This window comes from Euprymna scolopes, chromosome 27, assembly GCF_053919585.1.
Source record: "Euprymna scolopes isolate OS-2025 chromosome 27, ASM5391958v1, whole genome shotgun sequence".
Classification (NCBI taxonomy): Eukaryota; Metazoa; Mollusca; class Cephalopoda; order Sepiida; family Sepiolidae; genus Euprymna; species Euprymna scolopes.
This window is the reverse complement of record NC_136508.1, coordinates 78,813,562-78,840,194: the sequence shown is the minus strand read 5'-3', so window position 1 is coordinate 78,840,194 and position 26,633 is coordinate 78,813,562. Positions and strand designations below refer to the sequence as shown.

The following is a 26,633-nucleotide window of genomic DNA, read 5'->3' as shown; positions in this document are numbered from 1 at the left end:
ATTCAGACATACAATCATCATAATCATTTACCAATTTTTTTTTTTTTTTTTTTTTTTTTTTCCATTTTCACCCCAAACAAGACATAGTGCCACTTTGAAATGGGAGGCTACTATCGGGGACATAAGTTGCAGGGATATTATGAAGGGAGATGAGCAGTAAGATGTTTGTTCACATTACACTTGAACTTCTGCATGTCAGTACAGTTGGGAAAGCAGAATCCCTGAAGGGAGTTCTAAAGTCTAGCAGTTCTGGGGAAGACACTATTGGAATAGAAGGCTTTCTTATACCTAGGGATCTCTACTGTGTAGGAGTGGGAATTAGCTGTTTGTCGGATTTGTTGGGGGTTATTTACATCGAGAGGGCACAAGTGCTTGTAATTCGTCAGAGCATTCCCTGTTAAAGTACTTGTAGAACAGGCAGAGGGATGCAACATTTCGTCAATGAGACAGAGGCTGAAGCTTAGATGACAGTTCAGGACTTATCAGGTTGGCAACTCTCTTTTGAACCCTGTCCAGGAGTGAGAGACTAGTAGCAAATGCACCAATCCAAATGTGACAACAGTACTCCATACATGGGCGAATGGTGGCCTTATAGAGGTACAGGATACTTTCAGGCGTAAGTAGCTTTCTAGCACGGTAGAGAGAGCCCACCTTCTTCGCAGCAGCCTTGGCAATGCTCTCAGTGTATCTATTCCAACTCATGTTCCCTGTGAACATTAGGCCAATTAAATTTTATTTGATAAAAGCAAAAATATAGGCGATGAATTTGCATAAATTTTGGTGTGTAGCCCTTTTTTAACCTAAAGTTTTTGTGCAATTATAATTTCTTAATGTAACATTGTACATGTGTAGACACTCTGAACCCAACGCGTTGTACACTCTGCTGCAAGAAATAATGACAAGAAAAAACTCGACTCGCTTTCTTCCGTTGAAACAATAACATTTATTTCCAGGTACTTTCCCAAATAAGGCTTTGTCTCTTATTTAAAAACTCTCTCTCGGCCCACATGTCTATCTCTGTCCTCCTAAACATCATCCTCATCATCGTTCTGTGCATATGTTCTTCTTTTTATAATCCTTTTCTTTTTCTTTGCTGTGACATCACTTTGCACACAGCTTGGTCATTTGCATACAGCTGCCATATGCGTGTCCATGCTCTGTTACATTAATATTGAAGTAAAACTTGATAAGCATCCGATAAACTTATCTTAATTTAGATATGTTCAAAGTACTTTTTTTGCCTACTAAGCTTAAGCTTTAAATGACCTTTAAGAAGTATTTGTATAACTGATTTGAGAAAATGCTAAGATCACTAGAAAAATGGGTTGATTATTCTAGCACTCTAGAAAATATCTCACTCTTGACAGAATCTTCTACATGTACAAGAGCAAAATCTATAATATAAATCTCACCTGTTTAAATCTCACCTGTCTGTTTAAATGTATGTATGTATGTATGTATGCCTAAAACTTTCGACAGAGGCAACGGATTTTCACAAGATCAGTATCGTTTTGAAGCTCGACCCTTCGGACGACAAATATCGAAAAATTGGCCAAAAACATACTTTCCTTCATCCTTAACTTGGCACTTTTCTACAAGAAGGGGTCGTTTTTTTTGCCGATATTTTTTAAAAGTTATTCCCATCTTTTTGATTAACTAGCCTTAATTTAAACCTTCGCCACTTCCGATTTGGTTATGGATGCAACAGCAAAACCGTCACATTTTTTTTCACGTTCTTTTCCTCCTTCATGGTACGGGTTCAAGCCTGTCTACTACCACTTTTTTTTTTTACTCAGCACACACCTCCAAATAACTGAGCAACACCGGGCACCCAGGCTAATAAACACTAAGATGGAGTACCATGACCACATCTGGAGAGGAGCTTCTAAAAGTACCCTTTGTTGCTTTGAGAGAGTACAAAATTAACTTCAAAGTTTAGTGGGAGAGGACTTTTTCTCATCCCTATTTCCTCTTTTTCACAAAAGAGGTATTGCGAGTCCATCTTTGCTCTATCATTATTTTCATGACTGGTACTCAACTGAGCTTCTATCTATATTTCCCACTCTCCATAGAACATTCACAACAAACACTTGTCTAGCTACAAGAAGTGTCAACAATTTCCTTTACTCTTTATCTGTGCATAAAACTAAAAGTTTCTTTCCTCGAACTGCCCATCTGTGGAACACAATACTGCGGGGCTGCTTCTCAGCTACCTATAACATGATCGTTTTCATAGAAAATTACAACATCTTGCAGCTCCGATGGAAAGTCAAAAATAAAGTTATATGAAATATATAATCTATTGTTGTTTGGTTTCCTTCGGAGGAAGCTGAACTTGAATAATGAAAAAAGATGAAGACACAAAAGAGAGAGGTATTTTCTTTACCTGTGTTCTACGCAGACTGAATGTTAAGAAACTGTTTTATTATATGTGAAGCACTCACACATACATACAACAGTAGGACATTTTAACCACTAGACGTCACAAACGATGTTAAAGAGACATCAGTTATATAGACCCTGTTTGTATAATTCTCGATCATACAACAGTTGTAGTTAGAGTTTTTATGCGAGTTTTTTTACAGGAGGTAATAATAGATTACATTTGCGGGAAATATGAACTGGAACAAATACATAGAGGACATTGCAAAAGTTGCTGCAAAGAAGGTGGGTTCCCTCTATTGAGCTAGAAGACTACTCACACCTGAGAGTATCCTGTACCTTTACAAGGCCACTATTCGCCCATGCATGGAGTATCGTTGCCACATCTGGCTGGTACATCTACCACTAGTCTCTCCCTCTTAGATAAAGTCCAAAAAAGAGTTCTCAATCTAATCAGTCCCGCATTATCAACTAAGCTCCAGCCCCTGTCCCATCACTGCAACGTTGCATCACTGTACTTGTTTTACAAATATTTTAATGGAATGTGTTCTGATGAACCTGTTTCATTTGTATCCCCTTGACGTACATATCCTCGACAAACCTGCTTAGCAACAAGATCTCACCCCTTCACTGTTGTTGTCCCTAAATGCCAGAAAGCTTTCTATTCTGATAGTTTCTTTCATCGAACAGCTAGACTTTGGAATTCCCTTTCTGCTTCCCTGGCTGTACTGATATGCAGAAGTTTAAATGTAACGTAAACAAATATCTTGTTAATCTCTCCTAGACATGGCCCCAAATAGTAGCCCCTTACGTCCAAGTGGCGATATGCTTTGTAAGGGGGGTAAAAAAAAATTGTAAAAATTGATTCAACCTCAGTTAAGCACTTACCATGAAAGTAATGATAGAGCAGAGAGAGGCTAGCAGCATCTCTTCTGTGAGAAAGTTACTGTAGCAAAATGAAGAAGACATCCCCTACTAGATTTCAAAGGTGTTTTTGTACTTTGTAAGGGCAGCAAAAAGTGTTCTGAGCCACATCTTTCCAGATGTGGAAAGAGTAATCTATGCTTCTCTTGATTGTGTGAACATACACGCACACATAACTCGAGTCGGCATAAGAGAAATAACTATTTGAAAAGTTACTTCTCTTCATATGACAATATTAAAATTTGTTACTTATTAATTTAAAAAACTGCACATTATATTGAATAAAACTTAACTAACTGCGTCAGCACTAACCCCATTCGGGTTTAACCGGCTTCCCCTAAAGGAGGAAGTTTCAAGGGAGTATGAAATTCACAAGCGGTCTCCAGTCGCATGTATATCCCTGTTAGCAGAGATGACGATGTTAGGTTTTTGCAATTCTTGCAGGGAGGTGTCGACGTCTTCCGACATACAGTGCTTGGAATTTCCAAATTGGTCACCCATTTTAGTAATGATCAGGCTCAATGTTGCTTAACTTTGGTGATCTGACGGGAACTGGTGTGTCAACGTGATTATTGAATACCAACACATGTCCGATATTAATAAATTATGTTTATCTGAAATAGATAAATTAATTTCTAATTTCTGCAAACCTGCTCCATCTATAAATATAAAGGATAAAATGTGTTTGTATATCTTGAAAAAACTTGCAATAGATGTGTCAGAATGTGACAAAACTGGTATCGTTTTAAACTTAAATCTTTTGGACGACAAATATTGAAAAATTGGCCCAAAACATTCATTTCTTCACCCTCAACTGGACAGTTTTGTATGAGGAGGTGTCACTTTATTGCTGACGTTTTTGCGAACTCATTATACGCATATGCAATGACTAGCCTTAATTTGAACGGCAGCAAAGTCGTATGTCATGGTGGCCGCGGGAGGGGGTTAAGCAGTTTGCTTTTATTCACCTTCTTTTTCTCCTTCGTGTCACAGGTTCAAGCCTGCCTGCCTACTCCTTTTTTATTTTTGCTTATTTCAAGGCTTACATAATGAGATTTTTTTTGGCTTTTCAAACAAAAACTAAATTATTTTAATATTTGCTTAAACGTTTTTGGGTTTTTTTCATACCTCTCTCTAACCAAGCAGCGTCTATTTTTTTTTTTTTTGGTTGTATTGACACCTTGCTACACCACCTCTCCACACCCGGGCAACATAGTCTATAATAAAACCCATCATGCCTGTTTGAAAGTCGAACACACACCTAACGAAGGGAAGAACATTCTACATGTAAAATATTGTATAAACAAAAATATGTATATATGTATGGTTATACGTATACACATGAATTGGATTAATAAAAATGAAACGCATAGCTGGTTCCACCATTATATCTTTAATCGCGTCAGTTGGAGTCTATCCATCACACCTTTGCATTGTTCTACCTTCTATAAACTTAAATTTCTTTTTAATTTTAATGATTTTTTTTTTTTTTTCAATGTTCATTTTTTGTCTTTTTGTCTAGGCCATTACACATCGCAACTGTACATAAGAACCTCAAAATGGTTGCCATTTTTGGAATGTTGATCCAACGGGCAGGAAAATCTGTTGACAGATTTAACAAAAAAAATCTTGTGAGTATATCATGTTATTTTGTATTTATTTATTTTTTTTTCATTTTTTTATATTTTTTATTTTTTATTTATTTATTTTTTTCATTAATTTATTTTTTTGTACTGATGAGATCCAATATATCAGTGCCAAAATCCACTTGTCTGTTTATAACTAACTAGCAGGACTACTCGACATTGCCTGGGGCAAAAGTGTAACATAATTTCTATCTCTATCTCTTTCACTCTCACCCATCTTCCCCCCCCCCTCTTCCCCATCTTTTTCCTGCCTTTTTCCACTCAGCCTTTTTTCTTAGCCCAACTTATTTCTCTCTTTTTGGACATACACATACACATAACTTGAGTTGGCATAAGCGAAATAAGAACTTGAATGCCTACTAGACACTATCCTCGAGTGTCTAAGGTCTCTCTGTACAGGGGTTTGTCAGAACAACCTGGCATGAGGATACTTTTTCCATAGAAGTAAACCCTGACCAAATATTCAAAATCACATAGTATTCGCTGCCCAAATAAGATCTCCTCACTATTGCTAACCACATTAGTTTTTACGAGGAATGGTGCACTTTCTCTAAGTGATGTTACCTCAAGTAATAGCACAAAGCTGGATACTCCACCAGACTAGATAAATTCTTGTCCTGGAATCCAGTAAGACCAAGAGACCAAAACGAAAGATATACTGCAATGTATGAAAATAGTTAATTGGGGAGAGAAAAATTATGTTCTCAATTTCTTTACTAACTCAGTGTTTGAGAGATAAAGACGTTAAATGGAATGTTCGAATATCTATGTATCTCATATAGAGTTCAAGTGTTAGCCCCAGGTTGTGGGCCCCTTGATTTCTGAGAACTTCAAATGAAGTAAAATAAAGCAAAAAAAAAAAAAATTAAAAGAATCAGTTACTTCTCTTTGCATTATAAAATTAAAAATTGTGTTTATTTCTTTGATAACATTAAGTGATATAAATGGCAATTTGAATGCTAAAGAATGCATCTTTTTTTTCTAAATTTGGGATATTATTTTTTCGGGATTACACCATTTAAAAAGAAACATTAACTTTATAAGGTTTTTTTGTGTATTTTTCAAGTTTTAGCAAAACATACATAAATACAGACACTTGCTGTTTTTATTATAGATGAGATAGATCAGTGGTGCTAAAACTTTATACAGTCTCGGTGCACTAACAGTACTACCTATGCTTGATCGAGCACTGTATACAAAATAGGATTAATATGTTATTAAGTTAACTGTTAAGTATATAAAAAATAATGCATTTAACAAAAGTAAACTTAACTTCTATTTATTCATTTTTTTGTTTATGTTATATAGTGAGTTGCATTATCATTAATACTAGTGGGGGTAAAGAGTTCAAATTTAGTGATGTCAATTAAAAAGTTGACTTGCTAAGTGAATACACAGTTGCAGAAATGAACATTGGTTGAAGGCCAGTTCAGCTTTCCGCAGTTTCATTTATTTGTTTCCCCGTGATGTCGGAGAAAACCAGCTCCACACAAAAAGGGAGTATCCAAATGAATAGCAATTGTTTGATATGAGGGGTTTTCCCCACATTGATCAAAGCTAATTGCTTTTTGGATGTCCCGGCATGAAAGGCCGAGAAGCTGCTTTCGATTAGTTTTGCTTTTATACAAAAAACACGAACAAACATGAGAAAGTGTGAATTTTTTAAAAGTCGATCAAAATAAATATAGAGACAACGTCCCTTCGCAAATCAAAGATATTATAATCTAGGGAGTATGTAAAAAGTCCTGAAACATAGTAATAGTAATACACACGGACGAAAAAAACGCTTTGGATAATTACAGATTTCAAGGTAGTTCTACTAAAATAGCCATATTTCTCAAACCAAAGCACTTCAAGTCTTCAAATTACTACTGTTTTGTTCGGAAATGATTATACTTTCAAATGAATTAATAAATATGAATGTACTTTATATATTTTAAGAGTTTTAAGCAAATAAAGTGATAAAAATGTGAATGGCGTTTTCGGTAAGGTTTTATAATGACCCTCCCTGTTTTCTAAAGGCCCGTACCATGATTGTATGAAGAATTTCGTTATGAAATTTGGAAACCAATCAGAAGAGGCGTTAATCTTAATACTGTCAAGTGTCCGAAATATTTTTGACCATTTCTTTTTTCGTTGTGTTAAAAATAAGACTTTACTATGTCGAGTATCGAACATTTTGAAAAATAATTTCATCGGACACCTACTAGTAAATAAATCATTCTTTTTACTATCTTTATCAATTAAAAGTATTATTTTATGTTGAGTAGGACCGCGGTAATTGAAAATAAGTTAAAAGGACCTACCCGAAAAAAATGTTTATTTTTCGAGTTTGGTCAAATTAAGTTAGTATTAGTAGCAGCAGCAGCACTGCAGCAGTTGTAGTATTAGTCATAGCACAGTATAAACAACATGCGTTCTTTAATTTTTATTCACGAACGAATTAAGAAAAACATGAAAATATGAATATAAATGTTCTGATATGTTTAATTAGAGAATGTTATCAGAATAACATTAGTTTAGAATTATTCGGTTTTCAGAATGTATAATAACAACAATCCCAACCAATTCGGCATTATGAATCCATTATAATTTCTCACATTTCTGGTCAAATTTAAAAACATGGTTAAAAAAACAAAGTAAACTTTTGTAGATATATAGCTTGCATGCACTTTTATTCATTGCATTAGTTTTGAACAGCGAATTAAAACAATGTTTTACTGCAAACAGCCAAATGTTCTTTTCAAAATCAAAAGATGTATGAAAATCTCGTTTGTATTACTATACACATAGATTTGAAAAAGTTGTCAAAAAACAAATATATAACAAATAAATGTTATCAAAGGCAAGATAAGTTACTTTTCTACCTAACTGGATATGTTTTTAGTGTTTATATTTAATGTAACATGTTTATTCAGCTTGAAAAACATAGTGTTTACCGATGTATTCGAAAATTTAAAATGGTGGCCGACTCTCTCTTTGAGGCGGTAAGTTTGGGAAAATGAGTTATAAATAAAAAACCAGACAAAATACTGTTAGAAACTAGCTCAATATATGTTACCATGACATACGCGGATATATATTCGGCGGATTATTATATTTATTTTTTATTTTAACTCATTTTCCCAAACTTACCGTGTGAAAGAGATAGTCGGCCGCCATTTTTAACTTTCCAATACATCGGTAAGCACTGTATGTTTTTCGAGCTGAATAAACATGTTACATTAAATAAAAACATGCTTTGCATAACATTTATTTGTTATAATTTTATTTTTTATTTTTTTGGACAACTTTTTTGACCTCTGTGGCAAGTAATACAAACGCACAAATCGTGTTGACTGTTGAGCATTTCCAGAGAACAAGACAAATGTCAGTTGACACTTAAATATTTGAAGTCTTGGTAATGACTTAAAAATAAATAGTAAAACAAAATACTGTTAGCAACCCACCTACTAAAGTTATGTGTGGCAAGTCTCCTCCTAAAACACTCTTTAACCCTAACAATAACACTAAGTTCGAGTGGCAACCCCCCCCCCAACAAAATACCTCTGTAAGCTACATACAAGCGTCTAAAACAAACAAACAAAAAATAGATCCTTCCTTAAAGAAAAATGCACATAAAAAATAAATTGGTTAACTGCCCTAAAATGCTGGAAATGGTGAATTATTTTGCATTACATTTTGGTGAAACTAACCGCCCCCCCCTCTAATATTGTTTTTGTTTCTGTCAAGTCTTCAGTATGTTCCCACATAATTTTCCTTAGCTCTACAATTAATTCAAAATCCGAATGGCAACCCTCCCCATATTCTCATTGCATAGAAACCCTCTTAAAACCACACATAATTGTCTTAAAAAAAATAAAACAAAAAGCATACAGGATTTATCTCCCATAAAAAAAAAACAGTTAACTGCCCTAAAACGTTAGAATGACCTGTAATGGGGAATTATTTTACATTAAATTCTAAAATAATTTGTTTATCTTTCATTAAAGTTTTTTGGTATTATTGTAGATTAACACCTTTTGTTTAACCCCACCCACCCCCTTCTGACCACCCCTCCAAAATGTGATTCTACCTTTTTAGGCAATTATGTATGAAATGCCATGAAAAACTTTAATGAAAGATAAACAAATTATTTTAGAATTTAATGTAAAATAATTCCCCATTACAGGTCATTCTAACGTTTTAGGGCAGTTAACTGTTTTTTTTTTTATGGGAGATAAATCCTGTATGCTTTTTGTTTTATTTTTTTTAAGACAATTATGTGTGGTTTTAATAGGGTTTCTATGCAATGAGGGTGGGGTTAAACAAAAGGTGTTAATCTACAATAATACCAAAGAAATATTGCAATATATTCATTTTTAAATGGTCCTATGTTTAGATTTAAGTTTTTTGTACGTAAAGCACATTACAATTCAACTTTGAGTTCTCCAACTTCTTTTCTATTTATGGATACATGGCATTTTTAAGGAATTGCAGCATATTTATGCACATTTACTGCAGATTATTTGGAAACCATGGACTTTTGGATATTTTTAGTTGCATATTCTGATTCCTTGTACAAAAATACACTTATACGGTAAATTTCATTGCTTAGTCTTGTGTTTTAATAAAGATATGACATTTTTACTGAAAAAGTACTGTAAAAAATGTGACGAAACGCATATGGCCTTAAAGAGGGAAAAATATCCAAACGTGTGAGGCACAAAAATAGCCATAACTTCCTTAATTTTAATCAGATTTTTAAAATTTAAAAAGATTCTTTCTTAGCTCATCAAGCTCTTTCTATGTATACCAATATTGAAATACTTCAATTTTTTCATGTGTATTGCTAATAGTAACCCCCACCCCTGAGAACCTCACATCCACCCACCTCAAAAAAAGCCTTTCTTGGACATACAAAAATGTGCACACCATTTTTACCTTTTTTATATAGAAACTAGTGGGAGTGCTCGGTGTTGCCCAGGTGTTTAAAAAAAATAAAAATTTGGTAGGGAGGTAGGCTTGAACCCAAAGCCGAGGCGAATAGCCTGACAACTTACCACGAAGCTACATGGGCAGAGAAGTGAGTAAGGGTGAAATTAAACGTTTAAAAAAGCATGTGGTTAAACAAACATCAACATTTGGTTTTCTAGGTCAAACATCACGCCACAGTAGTAGAGAAAATGAAATCGCAGCGCGAATTTTGTAACATAATAAAAGATTCAGACGACCTTGTTTCGTAAATCGGACATATTATAATCTAGACAGTACATAAAAGTTGTAAGACTTAGTGGATCCCTCCGAGCCCCCCCCCCACTGGAAAAAGTCTTTGGCGGATATGCAAATAAAATACGCACACACACACACATTTTCACTTTTATATTAGAGATAACATAAAACATCGTACCGCAGGTTGTTCAGCTTTTGTGTGTGTGTAGCACATGGTGAAGTAATAGCACCTGGGAAATTAGGAACAATAAAGATAATGACTCGCGGTTGCTTGGTTATACACATTTATTGTGAAGACAAACAAGCATAAGGACAAATAAAACATAACGCATAAGAAGGTTAATAGTTCGCATATTGTAGTTAATAAAAAACCTGAGGTTGATGAAACATTGCGATTTCTTCAATGTTTAGTATTATGTTTGAAAGACAAACTCATTTCCTCAAAGTGTAGCATCTGTTCTGATGCTGTACTTAAATTTTTCTTCTCAATTGGTGGAGGAGAAATCCTTCATTACTGAGACAATTAAAAAACGACCCTTGTGTCTAACTCTGCCCTCGTTGGAAGGCAAAGTAAATAGGAACTCTCATTTCCTCCTAAATGGATTGAAGAGTTTTTGCTCCTGGATATGACCTTAAACTATATCCAGTGGTGAGGCCCCAGCTTGCAGGCTTTGGGGAGTGTGAAGCCACCCTTTAATTGCCATTGCTCCCAGGTCCACTTTGACCCGGAGTGATAGTACCTGTTAGGGTCCCAACTATGGGTTAAATAGAAACCAACTTGAAAACAACAAATATATTCTATTAAAAAATTTTTCTTCAAAATCTTTGGATTCGGCATTAAATAACCTGAAAAGGGTTGATATACCGTAAAACAAAAACAGCCAACCAACCTGAAGAGTTTTTGGGTTTTTTTTACACTTAATTGTTGAAGTGAACAAGATGCAATAACATGGCCAGCACTTTTTTAGATATCGGCACATAAATCTTTTAGGAATAGTACAAAACACACTTGAAAAAGTTCTGGGGAGCACCAGTGTAAAGGAAGTTGTACATGTACAGGTTTTGGTGAGTCATATGCTTATCCAACCTTAAAGAGGCCCTGTCGGTGGGGCATTAGAATACGCCGACTGCCCCCCTGCAGAGGATAAAAATCCCTCAATGGGAGTCCTGGATATGACCTTAAACTATATCCAGTGGTGAGGCCCCAGCTTGTGGGCTTTGGGGAGTGTGGAGCCACCCTTTAATTACCATTGCTCCCAGGTCCACTCTGACCCGGAGCGGTAGTACCTGTTAGGGTCCCAACTATGGGTTAAATAAAAACCGACTTGAAAACAACATATATATTCTATTAAAAAAAATTTTCTTCAAAATCTTTGGATTCTGCATTAAATAACCTGAAAAGGGTTGATATGCCGTAAAACAACCAACCAACCAACCTTAAAGATGCGTTTAGAAAGTATTTTAGTATGACATTCTAAACAACACGTAATGTCACAACACAACAATCATTCACTGGACGGAGTTTTGTTCTCCAGCATGTAGCAAAGCTCTTTCCAGTGTATGCTGGATGAACATAAAGCAACTGCGTACATATCTATTTATTATCTGGAACAATTAATCGGAATCAGGAATCGGAAAAATCAAAACTGTTTGGGGTATCGGAATTGGTTTTTGAATCGGAAATTTAGTACAGAATTGGGAATTGTATCGGAATCGGGAAAAATATTGAAATCATCCCATCACTAGTATCTAAATTATATTTCTTTTAATCTGTCTCTTTGTCTGTTCCATTTTTCTCTTGGAAACTACTGGTTCGATCTGGCTAATATTTTGTATGGACCTTTGTTATGATGTAACCTAATGGGAGCAGTGATACACTCAAATAAGAAGATACACTAACCCTAAGTCCTGATGGCAACACTTAACTTCGTCTAGTGTTAGACCCCTCAAAATGAAACCACTCACTAAAACAGATAACTAACAGTTGACAATCCCTTTTTAGATTTGTTTACCAATTGTTATTTCTATTTAGCATTTTAGACATTCACTTTTCTATGATTTCCTAAAAGAAAATATCTCATCATTCTTTGGGTTTTCTGGGATTATTGACAAAAGTATCAACTCATAACATGACAACGTATGATTCACCGAGTTTGCTCAGCAAGGCAGTCCAGCGTCACTCCATACCAAAAATAGTGTTCCAATAAGAAAGTGCAGCAAGCTAAGTATTATGGTATTCATTTGATGCAGATTTAGGGATAATAATGGGATGAATCACTACAATACCACATTTACTCTAAAAGTTTTCTTGGAAATTACTGGGCCTATCTGGCTGGAATTTTGTATGAATCCTTGTTATAAGGTGCAGCAAACTAATTATTATGGCATCCATTTGATGCACAGTTAGGGATTCATCAAGTAATTTAATGCAAAAATGAGCACAAATTTAACCATATTAAACCATGAATTCTGCATTCTAACTCGGTGGGTTATAACTTTTGCCCGTTTTTAACGGGTTAAAAAGACTACTTCTTTATGTTTGCTTTCAAATTCCAGACACCGTTACATCTTTGCGTAAAAGTAAAGTTCCTTGAAGGATTGCGAAAGCTCATCGAGATGGGAGCAGATGTCAACAGTTTAGATGGAAACGGAAGATCTGCTCTACACATAGCTGTTTTCAATTCTGACTTTGATGGTTTCGATTTCATGTTGAGACAATGTTCACTTTATGTGAAGGACCCAAAAATGAAGCCAAATCTCAATAGCCACGACTATGAAGGTAAGTGTCTTGATTTAAACAACCCAAATAACAAACTACTGTTTATGGTATCTTAAGCCTCTGACATTATTTAATAGCAAATGATTTGTTTGTTTGTTTGTTTTTTAATAACTCCAGACAACATAATAATGTAATATTGTCATATATATAATTTATGGGGCCGACAATATATACATGCTAAATAGCTATGGATTTTGTAATCAGTAAATACTTGTCAAATCAACAAAGTTTTATTTACATTACAGTGGTGTATAACAAGAGAGAATTGAGTCAGTAAGGGGAGGTAATTGGTCTATTGGACGATGATAGAAGTGTGTCAGCTGGCTTCTCTTTCGCTCTCTCTCTTTTTGTCTGTCTGATTGTGTTTTGTTTTTATATTAAAATTCTGTTTCTTGGAATTTCTGTTCACTTAATTTAAGATTCTTCTTCTATTGTATTATGCTTTGTACCTTTAGCAATTCCAATCCAGAGTTAAATATTTTTCACATTGTTTCATGATCTCGATTCATCAATCAGAATGTAAGGTTGACATCATCACCAGCAATCCAATTTATATCTGATTTTTCCTGGATCCAATATTATGTGTATGCAATATATCCGATATTTTCCCAATGTTGTCCGTCACCTATACACCAATAAGCCACTTGATGTAAGTAGCTATAAAAAGGAAATACTTCAAGGCAAAAAAAAAACAAGCCAAAAATAAGTGTTAGACAGCTATATTCTGATTCAGAAACATCGCTCATGGAATGTGAGGACTAAAGGACAAAATAAGGGAAGCAAGAGTTACGCGACTACCGAAAGTAAACCAACATTCACTTTCTACTCTCCTTACTTGGTTTGATAATAAAAATAACTGAAAAGTGGAAGATCAATTTTTTTTCTAAAATTATTTTCACTTGAACATAAGGGTCTACTATGTGGGACTATGCCTACAGGGGCACTATGTGAGAAGTTGAGCAGTGAGATGTTTGTTCGCATTACATTTAAATTTCTGCATGTTAGTACTATCAGGGAAACAGTAAAGAGGGAGGAAATTCTATATTCTGGCAGGTCAAGGAAAGAAACCACTAGAGTAGAAAGCTTTCTGGCATCTACAGTGAAGAGGTGGGTTAGTCGAGAGTATTTAAATTGATGGGGGTACAAATGTTACAAGTTCATCAGAGCAGATCCCATTAAAGTACTTGTGAAACGGACACAGGGATGCAACATTGCATCCATAGGACAGGCATTGGAGCATGGTTGATAGTGCAGGAACTATTAAATTGGAGAGTCCTTTTTCAACCCTGTCTAAGAAGAAAGAGACTAGTAGTAGATGCATCAAGCCTTTTTGCTCAGAATTCAGCAAGAATGTTTTGAATATCATAAGGCACTCCCCTCTCTTTTCGGGGGTAAGTTTGGATGCGTGCTAATGACAATTAGGTACCATGTACGACATAATCATGTCAACACACTGGTTCTCATTAGATCGCTGAAGTTAAGCCACATTGAACTTGGTCAGTACCAGATGGGTGACCATTTCGGAATACTAGGAGCTGTATGCCGTAAGACATCAATACTTCGCTGTGAAGGTGCCAAAATACATGATAACTAGCGCTATGACAACAGCATATTCTTTTCCTTGTTTTGATTCTCAGGTATAATAAATCCATTGATATCTTATATGTTTTTATGCAGAGTGATGTGATCCTTAATTAATTGTGTCTAGCCGTGTCGGATATGTACTCGAAAGTTAAAATACTGAAAAGAATATGCTGTTGTCATAGCCCTAGGGATTACTGTGATTAATTTGATATTTCTTTTGTCAAACTGAAAGTATTTTTTCATGAATTTTATTTTTTTCTTAATTCATTGTTTGGAACTATTGTAAGGAGAAATAAAAGTGGAGAATAACAATTTATGTTTTATGAATAGAAAATGAATAAAATGATCTTGAAACAATTGTAAAAAGATTTGCTATGAATTTCTGTTGGAAATTAACTATATATATATATATATATATATATATATATATATGTAGTCAGGTCATGTCATATGCTACTGGTACCATGTAACCCAGTACTACCTGCCTCATGGTCGGGTCACCGGCAACTAAACTGGTTCCCCCACCAGACTTGTTTGGTGAGAGGGCGGCTAGTCTCCCTGAAGGATTAAAAACAAGACCTTTCAAAGGGCGAATGAACCCTTTTTCAGGGTCAACGGCCAACTAGCACCGTTTATATTTGTGTGTGTGTATATGTGTATTGGGGTAGAGAGGGCTCCCGTAAGCTGTGGTGAAGGCAACCTTTCTAGGAGAAGCAAATCTCTGATTTAAAAAACCATAAAGCAGGAGACCAGTACCCGCATTAAGCTGGTCTGCAGTTTAACTTGTTGCTGGCTATCTTGCTCTTGCTTGTTGCTGGATCTCAACATTTTGAACCGAGAGAGAGACTTAGCTGTCGTATAAAGTTAAGACTCTGTAACATCATCTGTGTATAGATATCCCCTCAGGCATTTGTCTATAAAAATGGTCCTGTGGTGATGGAAGTCATTTTTGGGCTCATGGACTTTAAGTGTCTGAGGGAGTGGCACTTGTCTGACAAGATGTCGCAATCATCTATATATATATATATATATATATATATATAAATGTGAGTGATATGCACATTTATAAATTCTTTTCCAGAGTAGGAAGGAACCTAAAGGTCTTTCCTTTTTCACTCGCATATACATATATATATATATATATATATATATATATATATATATCTGTAATTTTATATATGAGGATCTCCTATTTTTATTCTGCTAGAATGGATCAGAGGGCATTATAAATTGCATTGTTATGATGACTGAACTTATGCATTTATGATCTGAAAGTTTCATCTCTCTGTTGCAGATATTGATGGTGTAAGGCTAAAAAACAACCCCTGTTATCAACGTGTGTCAGAAGCAAAGATATATCATTGAATTCCTGGCAAAGGTGCATTGAGATTGGTGGTAGCTAGAAAAATAAATTCTGGAGAACAAAATGTTGCTCATTTTAATGGTGCCATTCCCAGTATTCATAGCTCTCCAACTTCTTTAGTTAAAAAAAATAGGAGGCTTTACTTTTGGAATGACCCTTGCAAATGAAGATAAAATACATGATATATCATGGAATGCTGTGAAGACAGAATGTAGGAAAAAAACAAATAAAATTCAAACAGGAGATTGATCAGCTTTTGTTTGAATCAACAAACGTTTTCAGAAAAAGTGAATATGTGCCGTGATCCAAACAAGACCAGGTCCTGGATATGACCTTAAACTATATCCAGTGGTGAGGCCCCAGCTTGCGGGCTTTGGGGAGTGTGGAGCCACCCTTTAATTACCATTGCTCCCAGGTTCACTCTGACCCGGAGTGGTAGTACCTGTTAGGGTTCCAACTATGGGTTAAATAGAAACCGACTTGAAAACAACAAATATATTCTATTAAAAATTTTTTCTTCAAAATCTTTGGATTCGGCATTAAATAACCCGAAAAGGGTTGATATGCCGTAAAACAAAAACAACCAACCAACTAACCAAACAAGACCAGTCAATCTCTTGTTTGAGTTTTAATTTATTACTATTTAATTGTTTTTCCTTTCTATCTTTTTGCACATATATATTATTATCAACACTGCCTCTGTTCAGTCTGTAAGGGTTGCGGTCCGTTTAGTTGTTTCGGCAAGAATTGCTCAGTCTCTAACCATACCTTTCCTTGTTTAATCCAGTGACAAGGAGAAGTCCAGGATGACTGGAAATAATGCAGAGATAAGCAGAGAGCACATACAGCACCTGGTATTTCCAAATGGTTAACCATTTCATAGTAACCAGATGTGTACATGTTGTGGCGGAACTAACCTGTGTTACCTACTACATTACTAGTGGCAAGGAGAAGTCCAGGACGACTGGAAACAGTGCCAAGATAAGCAGAGAGCACATACAGTACCTGGAAGTTCCAAATGGTCACTCATTTATATATATAATATATATTGAGGATAAAGATTATTAATTGTAAATTATGAATCAGTTCTAAAGGAATAACAAAAAAAAATCAAATTGTACGATCGTTTCGGAAATGATGATAATTGACAAATGTTTTTTTTTTAATAGTGTTTCCTCATCAGCACAAATGGGGTGGGGATAGGGCAAGACACTAACATAAACTAGCATTTCTGTAATAAGGTAGATGAATCTAATATTTTCACACTCAATAAATACCGGAAGACCAAGCCGTAAGGTAGAAGTCGATATTTGATGGACCACTCTTGGTCATTCGTCCGTTAGACAAACTACCCACCTTTTTATATGTTTTTGTAATACATGTTTTTACATTATTTCCAGCATTCTGTTTTCCTTATAAGTCTATTACAGTACAAAAGAGGAGACTTCAATGGTATGGTCACATTTAAAGAATGGATAAAATTTCTTGGGTTAGTAATGTAGAACAGTTGAAGTAACAGAGTAAGTTGGTATGGTAAGGCCAAGGGAAACATGGGAGAAAGTGATAAGGGTGGATGTGAATAAAAAGAAGGATAAATAAATGTATGCCCCCCCCTTCTTCCCTGTCAACAATTTATTCATGTTCATGTTTTTCTGGTTCTTGTTTTGATAATTTCTGAAGGTGCAAGCCCTGGCTTACAAGTATAAAAATAAGATAGAACAATGAAAACTCCAACACACCAGTTGTGCTTTGAATGTATGTGATAAAGGCCCCGCCAAACATTGTCTGGTGATTAGACTCAGTCAAGACATCTTTGTCATTGGTTGAACAGTTCATCTCCTCATTTACTAAAGCTCTTGCCTGATTTGCCCAAAAATGCAAACTGTCATCAATTGTCACCAACTGAAAACTGTCCCTAAACTAACTCTGACTCCTAAATTTATTGACTCAAAATAGGAAGTCATATCTTTGGTGTTTTGTCTAAGAGTAATCAATAAGTGGAAAATGACTTTCTCTCTCTCTCTCTCTCTCTCTCTCTCTCTCTCTCTCTCTCTCTCTCTCTCTCAGCCACTCCCAACTGACTACCTATCCCATTTCTGATGACCTTTGTGTATTTTGAATCATTTCTAACCATTAACCTGGTTCATTTACTTCAAACAGTTTCCTCTCTTTTATGAATCACTTCTTAAGACCCTGAGGATTATGTCTATAGTATCACAGGTTAGTTTGGAAATCAATTTCTAAATGCTGTTCAATACATGCCAGTCTATAAAATATAAATAAATATAATATATAATAATAATAATAATAATAATATATATAATAATATATATATATATATATAATATATATATATAATAATATATATATATAATAATATATATATATAATAATATATATATAATAATATATATATATATATATAATATATATATATAATAATATATATATATAATAATATATATATAATAATATATATATAATAATATATATATATATAATAATATATATATAATAATATATATATATATAATAATATATATATAATAATATATATATATATAATAATATATATATATAATAATATATATATATATATATATATATATATATATATATATATATATATATATATATATATATATACAGTGATGATCATATTTATTGGCACGGTAAAATAAAAGTTAAATTTTGTCTAATAAATTCTAAAAAAGGGATTAAATTAAAGAAAATAACAAAGTATATTATGTATTTTTAACTGGCCTTTCCGATGCAGCAATCAGATTTTAGAAAAAATAAATAACAAAGGAACAACAAACATAATTGCAAAAAACCCTTGTTCAAAATTATTGGCACGGCTTTGTTTTTGTTTTAGTATCAGTATAATATCAATCAATTTCCGGTTTACGTGCTTTCTGAACTTTTTTATAGCCATATTATGCTTGTTTAACGCTAATTCAGTGAATAATGTTTTTCAGATAATTTTTAGATAGCGATTTATTTAAACTATTATAAGTGACTAAATTATAATTTTCAATCGCCATGGTTAAAACTAAGGAACACAGCGAAGACGTCAGGAAGCTTGTTGTAGCATGCCATACCAATGGGGAGGGCTATGATAAGATTTAAAAGAAGCTAAACCTTCCCAAATCCACTGTTAGAGCCATAATAAACAAGTTCAAATCGCAAGGCCACGTTATGAGTTTAGAGGGTAGAGGGAGAAACAGGATTCTTTCCCCAAGAGATGAACGGAAAATTGTTCGACAAGTAAAACAAAACCCAAGGATCTCTGTTGGGGAGATTGTTGATGAACAGAGCACCTCTGGAGTGAATGTATCTCGACATACAGTTGGTAGAGTTTTGAAGAGAGCTGGTTTAAAAGCATGTCGTCCGAGAAAGACTCTCTTATTGAAGCCTATGCACCTGAAAGCAAGGCTAGCCTTTGCAAAACGTCATTGATAAAGATGTTGCATTCTGGAAACGTGTTCTATGGACTGACGAAACGAAAATAGTTATTTGGCCATAATAAAGTGTCTTATATTTACAGAAAATCTGGTGAAGCTTTCCTGCCTAAGAACACCATACCCACAGTGAAGCACGGTGGAGGCAGTTTGATGTTTTGGGGATCCTTTGCTGCCTCTGGACCAGGGCGACTTGTTAAGGTCACAGGTAGCATAAAAAAGGAAGATTATGTTAAAATATTGGATGAAAACCTGAAAGACTCTGCTAAAGAGCTCTCACTTGGTCGTCGTTGGTGGTTCATGCAAGATAATGACCCAAAGCATTCGGCTAAACTGACTAAGAAATGGCTTGAGGACAATCATATTAATGTTTTGGAGTGGCCATCACAAAGCCCAGACCTTAATCCAATTGAAAATTTATGGAGAACATTAAAATTGAGGGTAATGCAAAGGAAGCCTAAGAATCTTATTCAATTGGAGGATTATTGTCAGGAAGAGTGGGCTAAAATTACTACTGAAGAGTGCAACAACTTGGTTGTAAACTATGAAAAGCGACTGAGGAAGGTAATCAAGGCCAAAGGCTATACAATTGATTATTAAATAAATCGTGCCAATAATTTTGAACAAGGGTTTTTTGCAATTATGTTTGTTGTTCCTTTGTTATTTATTTTTTCTAAAATCCGATTGCTGCATCGGAAAGGCCAGTTAAAAATACATAATATACTTTGTTATTTTCTTTAATTTAATCCCTTTTTTAGAATTTATTAGACAAAATTTAACTTTTATTTTACCGTGTCAATAAATATGATCATCACTGTATATATATAATAATACATGCCAGCATATAAAATTAAAAAATTTTTATTTATTTTTTTTTTTTTATTCAATTTTCACCCCAAACAGTGCCACTTTAAAGTAGGGGGCTACTATCAGGGACATAAGTTACAGTGACATTATGGAGGGAGATGAGCGACAAAATGTCTGTTCACATTGCACATGTCAGTACAGTTGAGAAAGCAGAATCCCGGAAAAGAGTTGCAAAGTGTAGTAGTTCTGGGGCAGACACTATTGGAGTAGAAGGCTCTCTTACATCTAGGGATCTCTACTGTGTAGGGGTGGGATTTTGCTGCTTGTCTGGTTTTTTGAAGGTATTTACGTTGAGGGGGTACAAGTGGTTGTAGTTCGTCAGAGCATTCACCATTAAAATACTTGCAGAACAGCCAGCGGGATGCAACATTTTGTTGGTGGAACAAAGGCTGAAGCTTAAATAAGCATAAGTAGCTTTCTAGCATGGTAGAGAGAGCCCACCTTCTTCGCAGCAGCCTTAGCAATGCTCTTCAATGTATCTGTTCCAATTTATGTTCCCTGTGAACATTAGGCGAGGAGCTTAAAAGAAATATAATATAATAATACATGCCAGCATATAAAATATAAATAAATATAATATATATATATATATATATATATATATATATATATATATATAATACATGCCAGCATATAAAATATAAATAAATATAAATATAAAATAGACATTAAACTTCATATTTTATTTGTTGCTGATTTTTTATCTTTTTCAGGTCTGACTCTTCTCCATACAGCTGTGAATAACAAGAACGTCAAATTGATTGAAAAATTGTTAGAAGAAGGAGCCGAACTTGATTCAATCGTTAGTAGATTTTTATCTTCACTTCATTGCGATAAAATTGGCCGATGTCATCATAACTATCTGGTTGTCACAAAAGTTCTGTTCACTTTTAACATCTTCATAAAACAAAATTCAACATCACGTTTATGTAATAATTAACGCAATCACCTTTCTTCTTTATGATTTCTTTTCCTGTGTGAATTAGCTTTTTAATGATGTGTTCATAAAAGTCCATAGATTTTCACCTGGGAAGTGAAACTCGCTCTTTTTTTATTATTATTCTCTTAATAAGTCTTAGTAGACCAAAATCCACTCAAATGATTTTGCAAACTTACAAAGGTATTTGCAAGGAAGTCCAACATTGCCCGGGATTGAATGATGATCAACGAATGTTTCACACTCCCATAGTTTTATTGTCATCAAAATCGGTAGAGGTGTCCATTTTTCAATTAAATCGATTGATTACCTGCTCTAGTTGGGGACCCATTGCAGTGCACTGGAAGGAAGCTTCACATGCCTCCCCTCAGTGACAGTCCAGAATACATTGTAGTCTACATTGCACTGTAGAGCACCTATTGTTGCTTTTATGAAATCATTTTTATACTGGGCTGGTCAAAAGTCCTGTTATATTTTTGTATTAATATTTTCTTATCTAATTTTTGTTTCTGCATTACATATTAAAGTTCATGTTTTAATAAAGTGATATTCGCATTTATTGTACACTTATTTGATATTGCAATCAAAATGGAAGCAAAAAGAATCGAAATTGCTGCTCTATTGCGTGCGTTCCATAAAATAACAGATATTGCGAAGCTCCTTCATGTGAGTCATATGACGGTGCATAGAGTTGCATGCTGTATAACCAATGGAGGAATCCTCAAAGATCGCCTCTACAAAGGAAGAGCCCCGAGTTGTGAGGACCAAGACAATCAAAAAGGTGTTCAAGAACAATCCAACCCTTAAAATGACAGATCTAGATAATATGAAGGGGATCTGTGTCCCCTGTCAGAAGGGCTGTTAAACTAGAAGGTGGAAAGAGCCTGAAAATAAGAAAACACCTGTTGACGGTTGGGATGAAAAAAAAAATCGCCTTGAACACAGTAAAAAGCTTTTCAACAACATCAAAAGCCATGGAAACTGAGTCGTCATTTTTCGGACAAAAAGACCTTCATCATCGATCCTGTCATGAATAAACAGAATGACAGAGTAGTGTCCTTCGGTCAAGATGTCTCTAGTGCGTAATGTTTCCACGACAAGACATCCATCGTCAATTATGATATTTGGAGTTGTTTCTTCAAATAGGGAGAAGATGCCTCCAGTGTGGTTCCCCACTAGATACCAGCTTAACGCTTGTGACTATAAACATGTCCTCGAGACAAAACTGCTTCCTTGGATCAAGAGGGTCGTCAAAAAGTCCAATTATGTGTTCCAACAAGATGAGGCACCGTCACACACTGCCAAAATCATTCAGGACTGGTTGAAGGAAAACATCAATTTTTGGTCAAAGAATTTTTGGGCTCTGCAATAACCAGATTTGAATCCATTGGACTACAGCATCTGCGAGCAAAGCATGCAAGTGTCGCCACAGTAATGTAGAAGACTTCAAGGCTGCCGTGAACTGCATGTGGCCCTCAATGAGCAAGGAGTACATCTGTAAAGTTTGTCAGGGGTTCAGACCACAGTTAAATGATGTAATTAATGCTGATGGAGGTCATATTTTGAAGATTATATTACATGTATTTAATGATTTTTGTTTTCTTTACCATTTGAAAAGTAAATCAATACAATTTAAACAAACGTGTAACAGGAATTTTGACCAGCCCAATATATAGTAGCTTGAATTAAATGCAAAAGTCAAGTATTATAGTGCAGTTGTACTCTAAACAAAAACATTAATTTCGAACATGCTTCTGTCATATCAAAGAAACTACTGTTGATTTTATGTTGGCCTTTTGGCTTGTGTGATAATAAAACTTTTCAAATGCACTTGTGATGTTAGACATTAACTTTGGTCAAAATGGTCTGTACCTTCATTCATCAAATTTTTCCGATTAGCGGACCCAAACGCACCTTCTCCCTTCGGACCTGAACGAGCTTCAATGTAAAGTTAATTCCTTTTCACATTTTCTTATTTTTTCTTCGGATTATTATCAATAACAAATTTAACTTTCACATTTAACATATCAGCAGCAAAAATTTTTTTTTTAATTTTTTTAATGACTTTTAACATAGGGGATCACTTTTCAATTATAACGTTCTATTAAATTGATACCCTCCTTCTTTAATTAATTATTTCAGTTTGAATTATTACAAAAAATAGTCACAAATTTAATAACTAATACTTGGGTGACATTCCCTTTGCTATTTTTAATTCTAGGATCCTTCTAGGCATAGCATTGATCAGTCAACATATATCATCCTGAGAAATTTCTTGCTATGCCTGACACAATAATTCTAAAAGTTCAGATTTAGAAAATAGCTTCCTTTTCTTTTTGCAAAGGTTCTGGCTTAATATGTCCCAGAGGTTTTCAATGAGATTCATATCCAGGGACTGAATTCGCCATGGAAGTTTATTAATCACATTTTGGATCACATAATGTTGTGTCGCCCTAGCAGAGTGACAAGGAGCTCTGTCTTCCATAAATAACATCACTCCAAATTGTACCCCATACCATAACTGAGAAACCAGTGTTTCAGTGTTGGCTGCAGTCTTTTAAAGTCAAACTCTTGCTGAGGGAGTCTCCATACTCATACTCTTCCACTGTCGGAAAATAATGAAAATTGTGACTCATCAGAGAAAACAACATTGGTCCAAAAGGTTGAAAGGAGTTGAAAAGGAGTTCTTTTAATTTTCTTATGAAATTACATATTATGAAATATCTTCTTTTAAAGTAAGTCTTAATATACTCAAATAATAGTAGCCTAGCTTGTGAAGATACTTGACATCTGTTCTTGGACTGACACCATCTTGTGTTGCAATGTCAGAGGCTTTGCACTGAGGATCCTCTTCAACATTTCTTTTCATAAGACGCAAGTTTTTTTCAGAGAGCCTGCAGCGATCTGGATGAGGTTCTCTGCACTCTTTGCCCTTTCTTGTGAATCGTACAATCACTCTATTAACAATAGAAAGGAGTATTGAAAGATTTCCTGCTATTTTGCGATGATTAAGACCGCCTTTATGTTGACCCATGATTTGTCTTCACAGAAATTCTGATAGGTCTGATGCTCCTTTGGTTCCTGGCATGCTTCAATGTTGTCAGATACAATTTTAATGAGATACTCCAAGTTAAGTATTATTCTTATCTGTAAATATAAATAAGCATATATTAATCTTAAGAAAAATATTTATTTTTGTGTGTATTTTTTTGTCATGTCTGTTTACTTAACTGGTCAATTTATGAGATTAAATTGAAAAAGAATTAATGTTCTTCACTACTTTACTAATTTAATACAGATTGTGTTGGATATGTGGGTTTTTTTTTCATTATCATGAGGATACTTTATCTTACAAGTAAACCTGACCAAATATTCAAAATAAAATAGTATTCAAAGCCCAAATAAGATCTCAAGACGGCTATATACTGGGTCATATGAGGAATGATGAACCTTCTTTGAATGACAGTTCACACAGGCTTGAAAAGGTCTTGAATTTGGAAAGGCTTGAAATGGCCTTATTTCTATTCTTACATTGAAAAGGGCCTTGAAAATATGGGAAATGTCTTGAAAACGCCTTGAAAATTGTATTCTATATATTCAGTAAAACTTTGTGTCGGAATACTAAAAAAATAAAATAAAAAATATTCTTAAAATATTTTTTAAAAGATTAACTAAAATACTAGTAAAATATTTTTTAAATGTTAAAAATAAAATCAAACTAAATGCCTTCTTCCGAAATTGCATCGTATTGTTTATGGTATTGTTGATACAGGAGTTACATCCCTTTGTCATGAAACTACCCGATGTTATCCATATATTTTACTGACGTAGCTGAAGTGAAATTCAAAATCGAAATAAATACTATTAAAATATTTTTTTAAATATTAATTAAAATATTAGTTTTGGGGTTTATTACATCATCTTTTATATATTAAATTTTGTTTTTAAAACTTGAATATGGACTGAAGACGGCCTTGAACAGTCCTTGAAAATGCACGTTGAAAATTTGTATGAACTTTGAATGATGTTACCTCAAGTAACAACATTGACCTGGATACTCCACCAGACTAGATGAAGTCTTGTCTTGAAATCCAGTAAGACAAAGAGACCACAAGAAAGGTATATTATAAAATATTTAACTGATCAATTGGAGAGAACAAAGTAATGGTCTTAACTTGTTTACTAACTTAATGGTTGAGAGGGAAAGAAGAACTTTAGTTAAACACTCAAATATGTATGTATCTTATATAGAAATCAAGTGTTAACTCCACAAAGAGGTCTTTAGTTTATGAGACTTTATACTGAAGTAAAAATAATAAAAATACTATCTCTTTGTTACAATGTTTGGAATAGCTGTCCCTTCCCTCTATGGGGGATAACTTGCCAGATTACATCAAGGTATCTATGCATATTGTAAAAAGAAAAATGAATGATTATGTGCTGTCATCTATATATATAAAAGCGAAAATGTGTGTATGTATGTATGTTCGCTTTTTGTGTATGTCTGTAAAAGGCTTTTTTCCGAGAAGCGGTCGGTCGGCTCACAACTTCTTAAAACTGTCATAATATCTACGAGTTAACAATGGAGTTCGCCTGTCTATTTAATTTGCTCGACTTCGGAAAGATAAATATTCAATATTTTTCACTCGCAGCATGTGGATTAGGCTTTTTCGTATAATAAAAGCGGCACTAATTCTGGCAGTATTTTTCTGGTTGCGATCGCCAGAAATGTCCGAAAGCAATCAGATTTGATCAATATGGAAATATTTTCCTTATCAGACAATTGCTATTCAATTTAGACAATCCCTTTTTTATGGGGAGCTGGTCCCCCCCATCCCTACATCTTGGGAAAATAAAAATAAAAAAAGCGTTCCCACAGTAAATGAAATACTACCCCGCAGTCAAAGTTGACCTCATTAAAACGTGCACCTGCCAATTCTAAATAGTTGAATAAATTCAAACATGTTTCCGTTAGTATTTTGTGGTGACCCAATGGTTAACATCGCACGTTTTTTTTTTTCACACTTTAATTTCCAACTTTGCCTCAAGGGTTCGGGTTTGATCCTCATACTTACCTACCAAAACTTTTTTTTTTTATTTTATCATTTTGAAGCTTGACACTTTGGACAACAAATATCGAAAAATTGGGTAAATTCATTAATTCCTTAATCCACAACTGGGCACTTTTCTACAGGGAGGGACCGCTTTTATCATCCCCTTTTTTCTATTGTCTAGCCTTAATTTAAACCTATGTCCCTTCCAATTTGGTGATGGGTGCAACAGCAAAGATGTCCCATATTTTTTTCACATTCTTTTCCTCCTTCGCGGTACGGGTTTGAGCCTGCCTGCCTACTACCACTTTTTATTTTTTTGCTCAACACACACCTTCCAAACACCTTGGCAATCAGGCTAGTTATACTTTAAAAAGAAAAGGGGAGTCAACAGACATCAACACAAACGTATGATGGCAAGAATAAAG

At 34.5% G+C, this 26,633-nt stretch overlaps 1 protein-coding gene across 3 annotated transcripts in view; it reads left to right on the top strand.

The window, feature by feature from the left end:
• LOC145248934 (uncharacterized) overlaps positions 1–26,633 on the top strand; it is a 60,835-nt gene that overhangs the window by 12,136 nt on the left and 22,066 nt on the right. For all 3 annotated transcript variants that reach the window (XM_080110728.1, XM_080110727.1, XM_080110726.1), the window contains exons 4-6: positions 4,829–4,937; positions 12,720–12,942; positions 20,931–21,019. In XM_080110728.1, the coding sequence (XP_079966854.1) occupies positions 4,829–4,937; positions 12,720–12,942; positions 20,931–21,019 (421 nt within the window). The remainder of the gene's footprint in view (positions 1–4,828; positions 4,938–12,719; positions 12,943–20,930; positions 21,020–26,633) is intronic.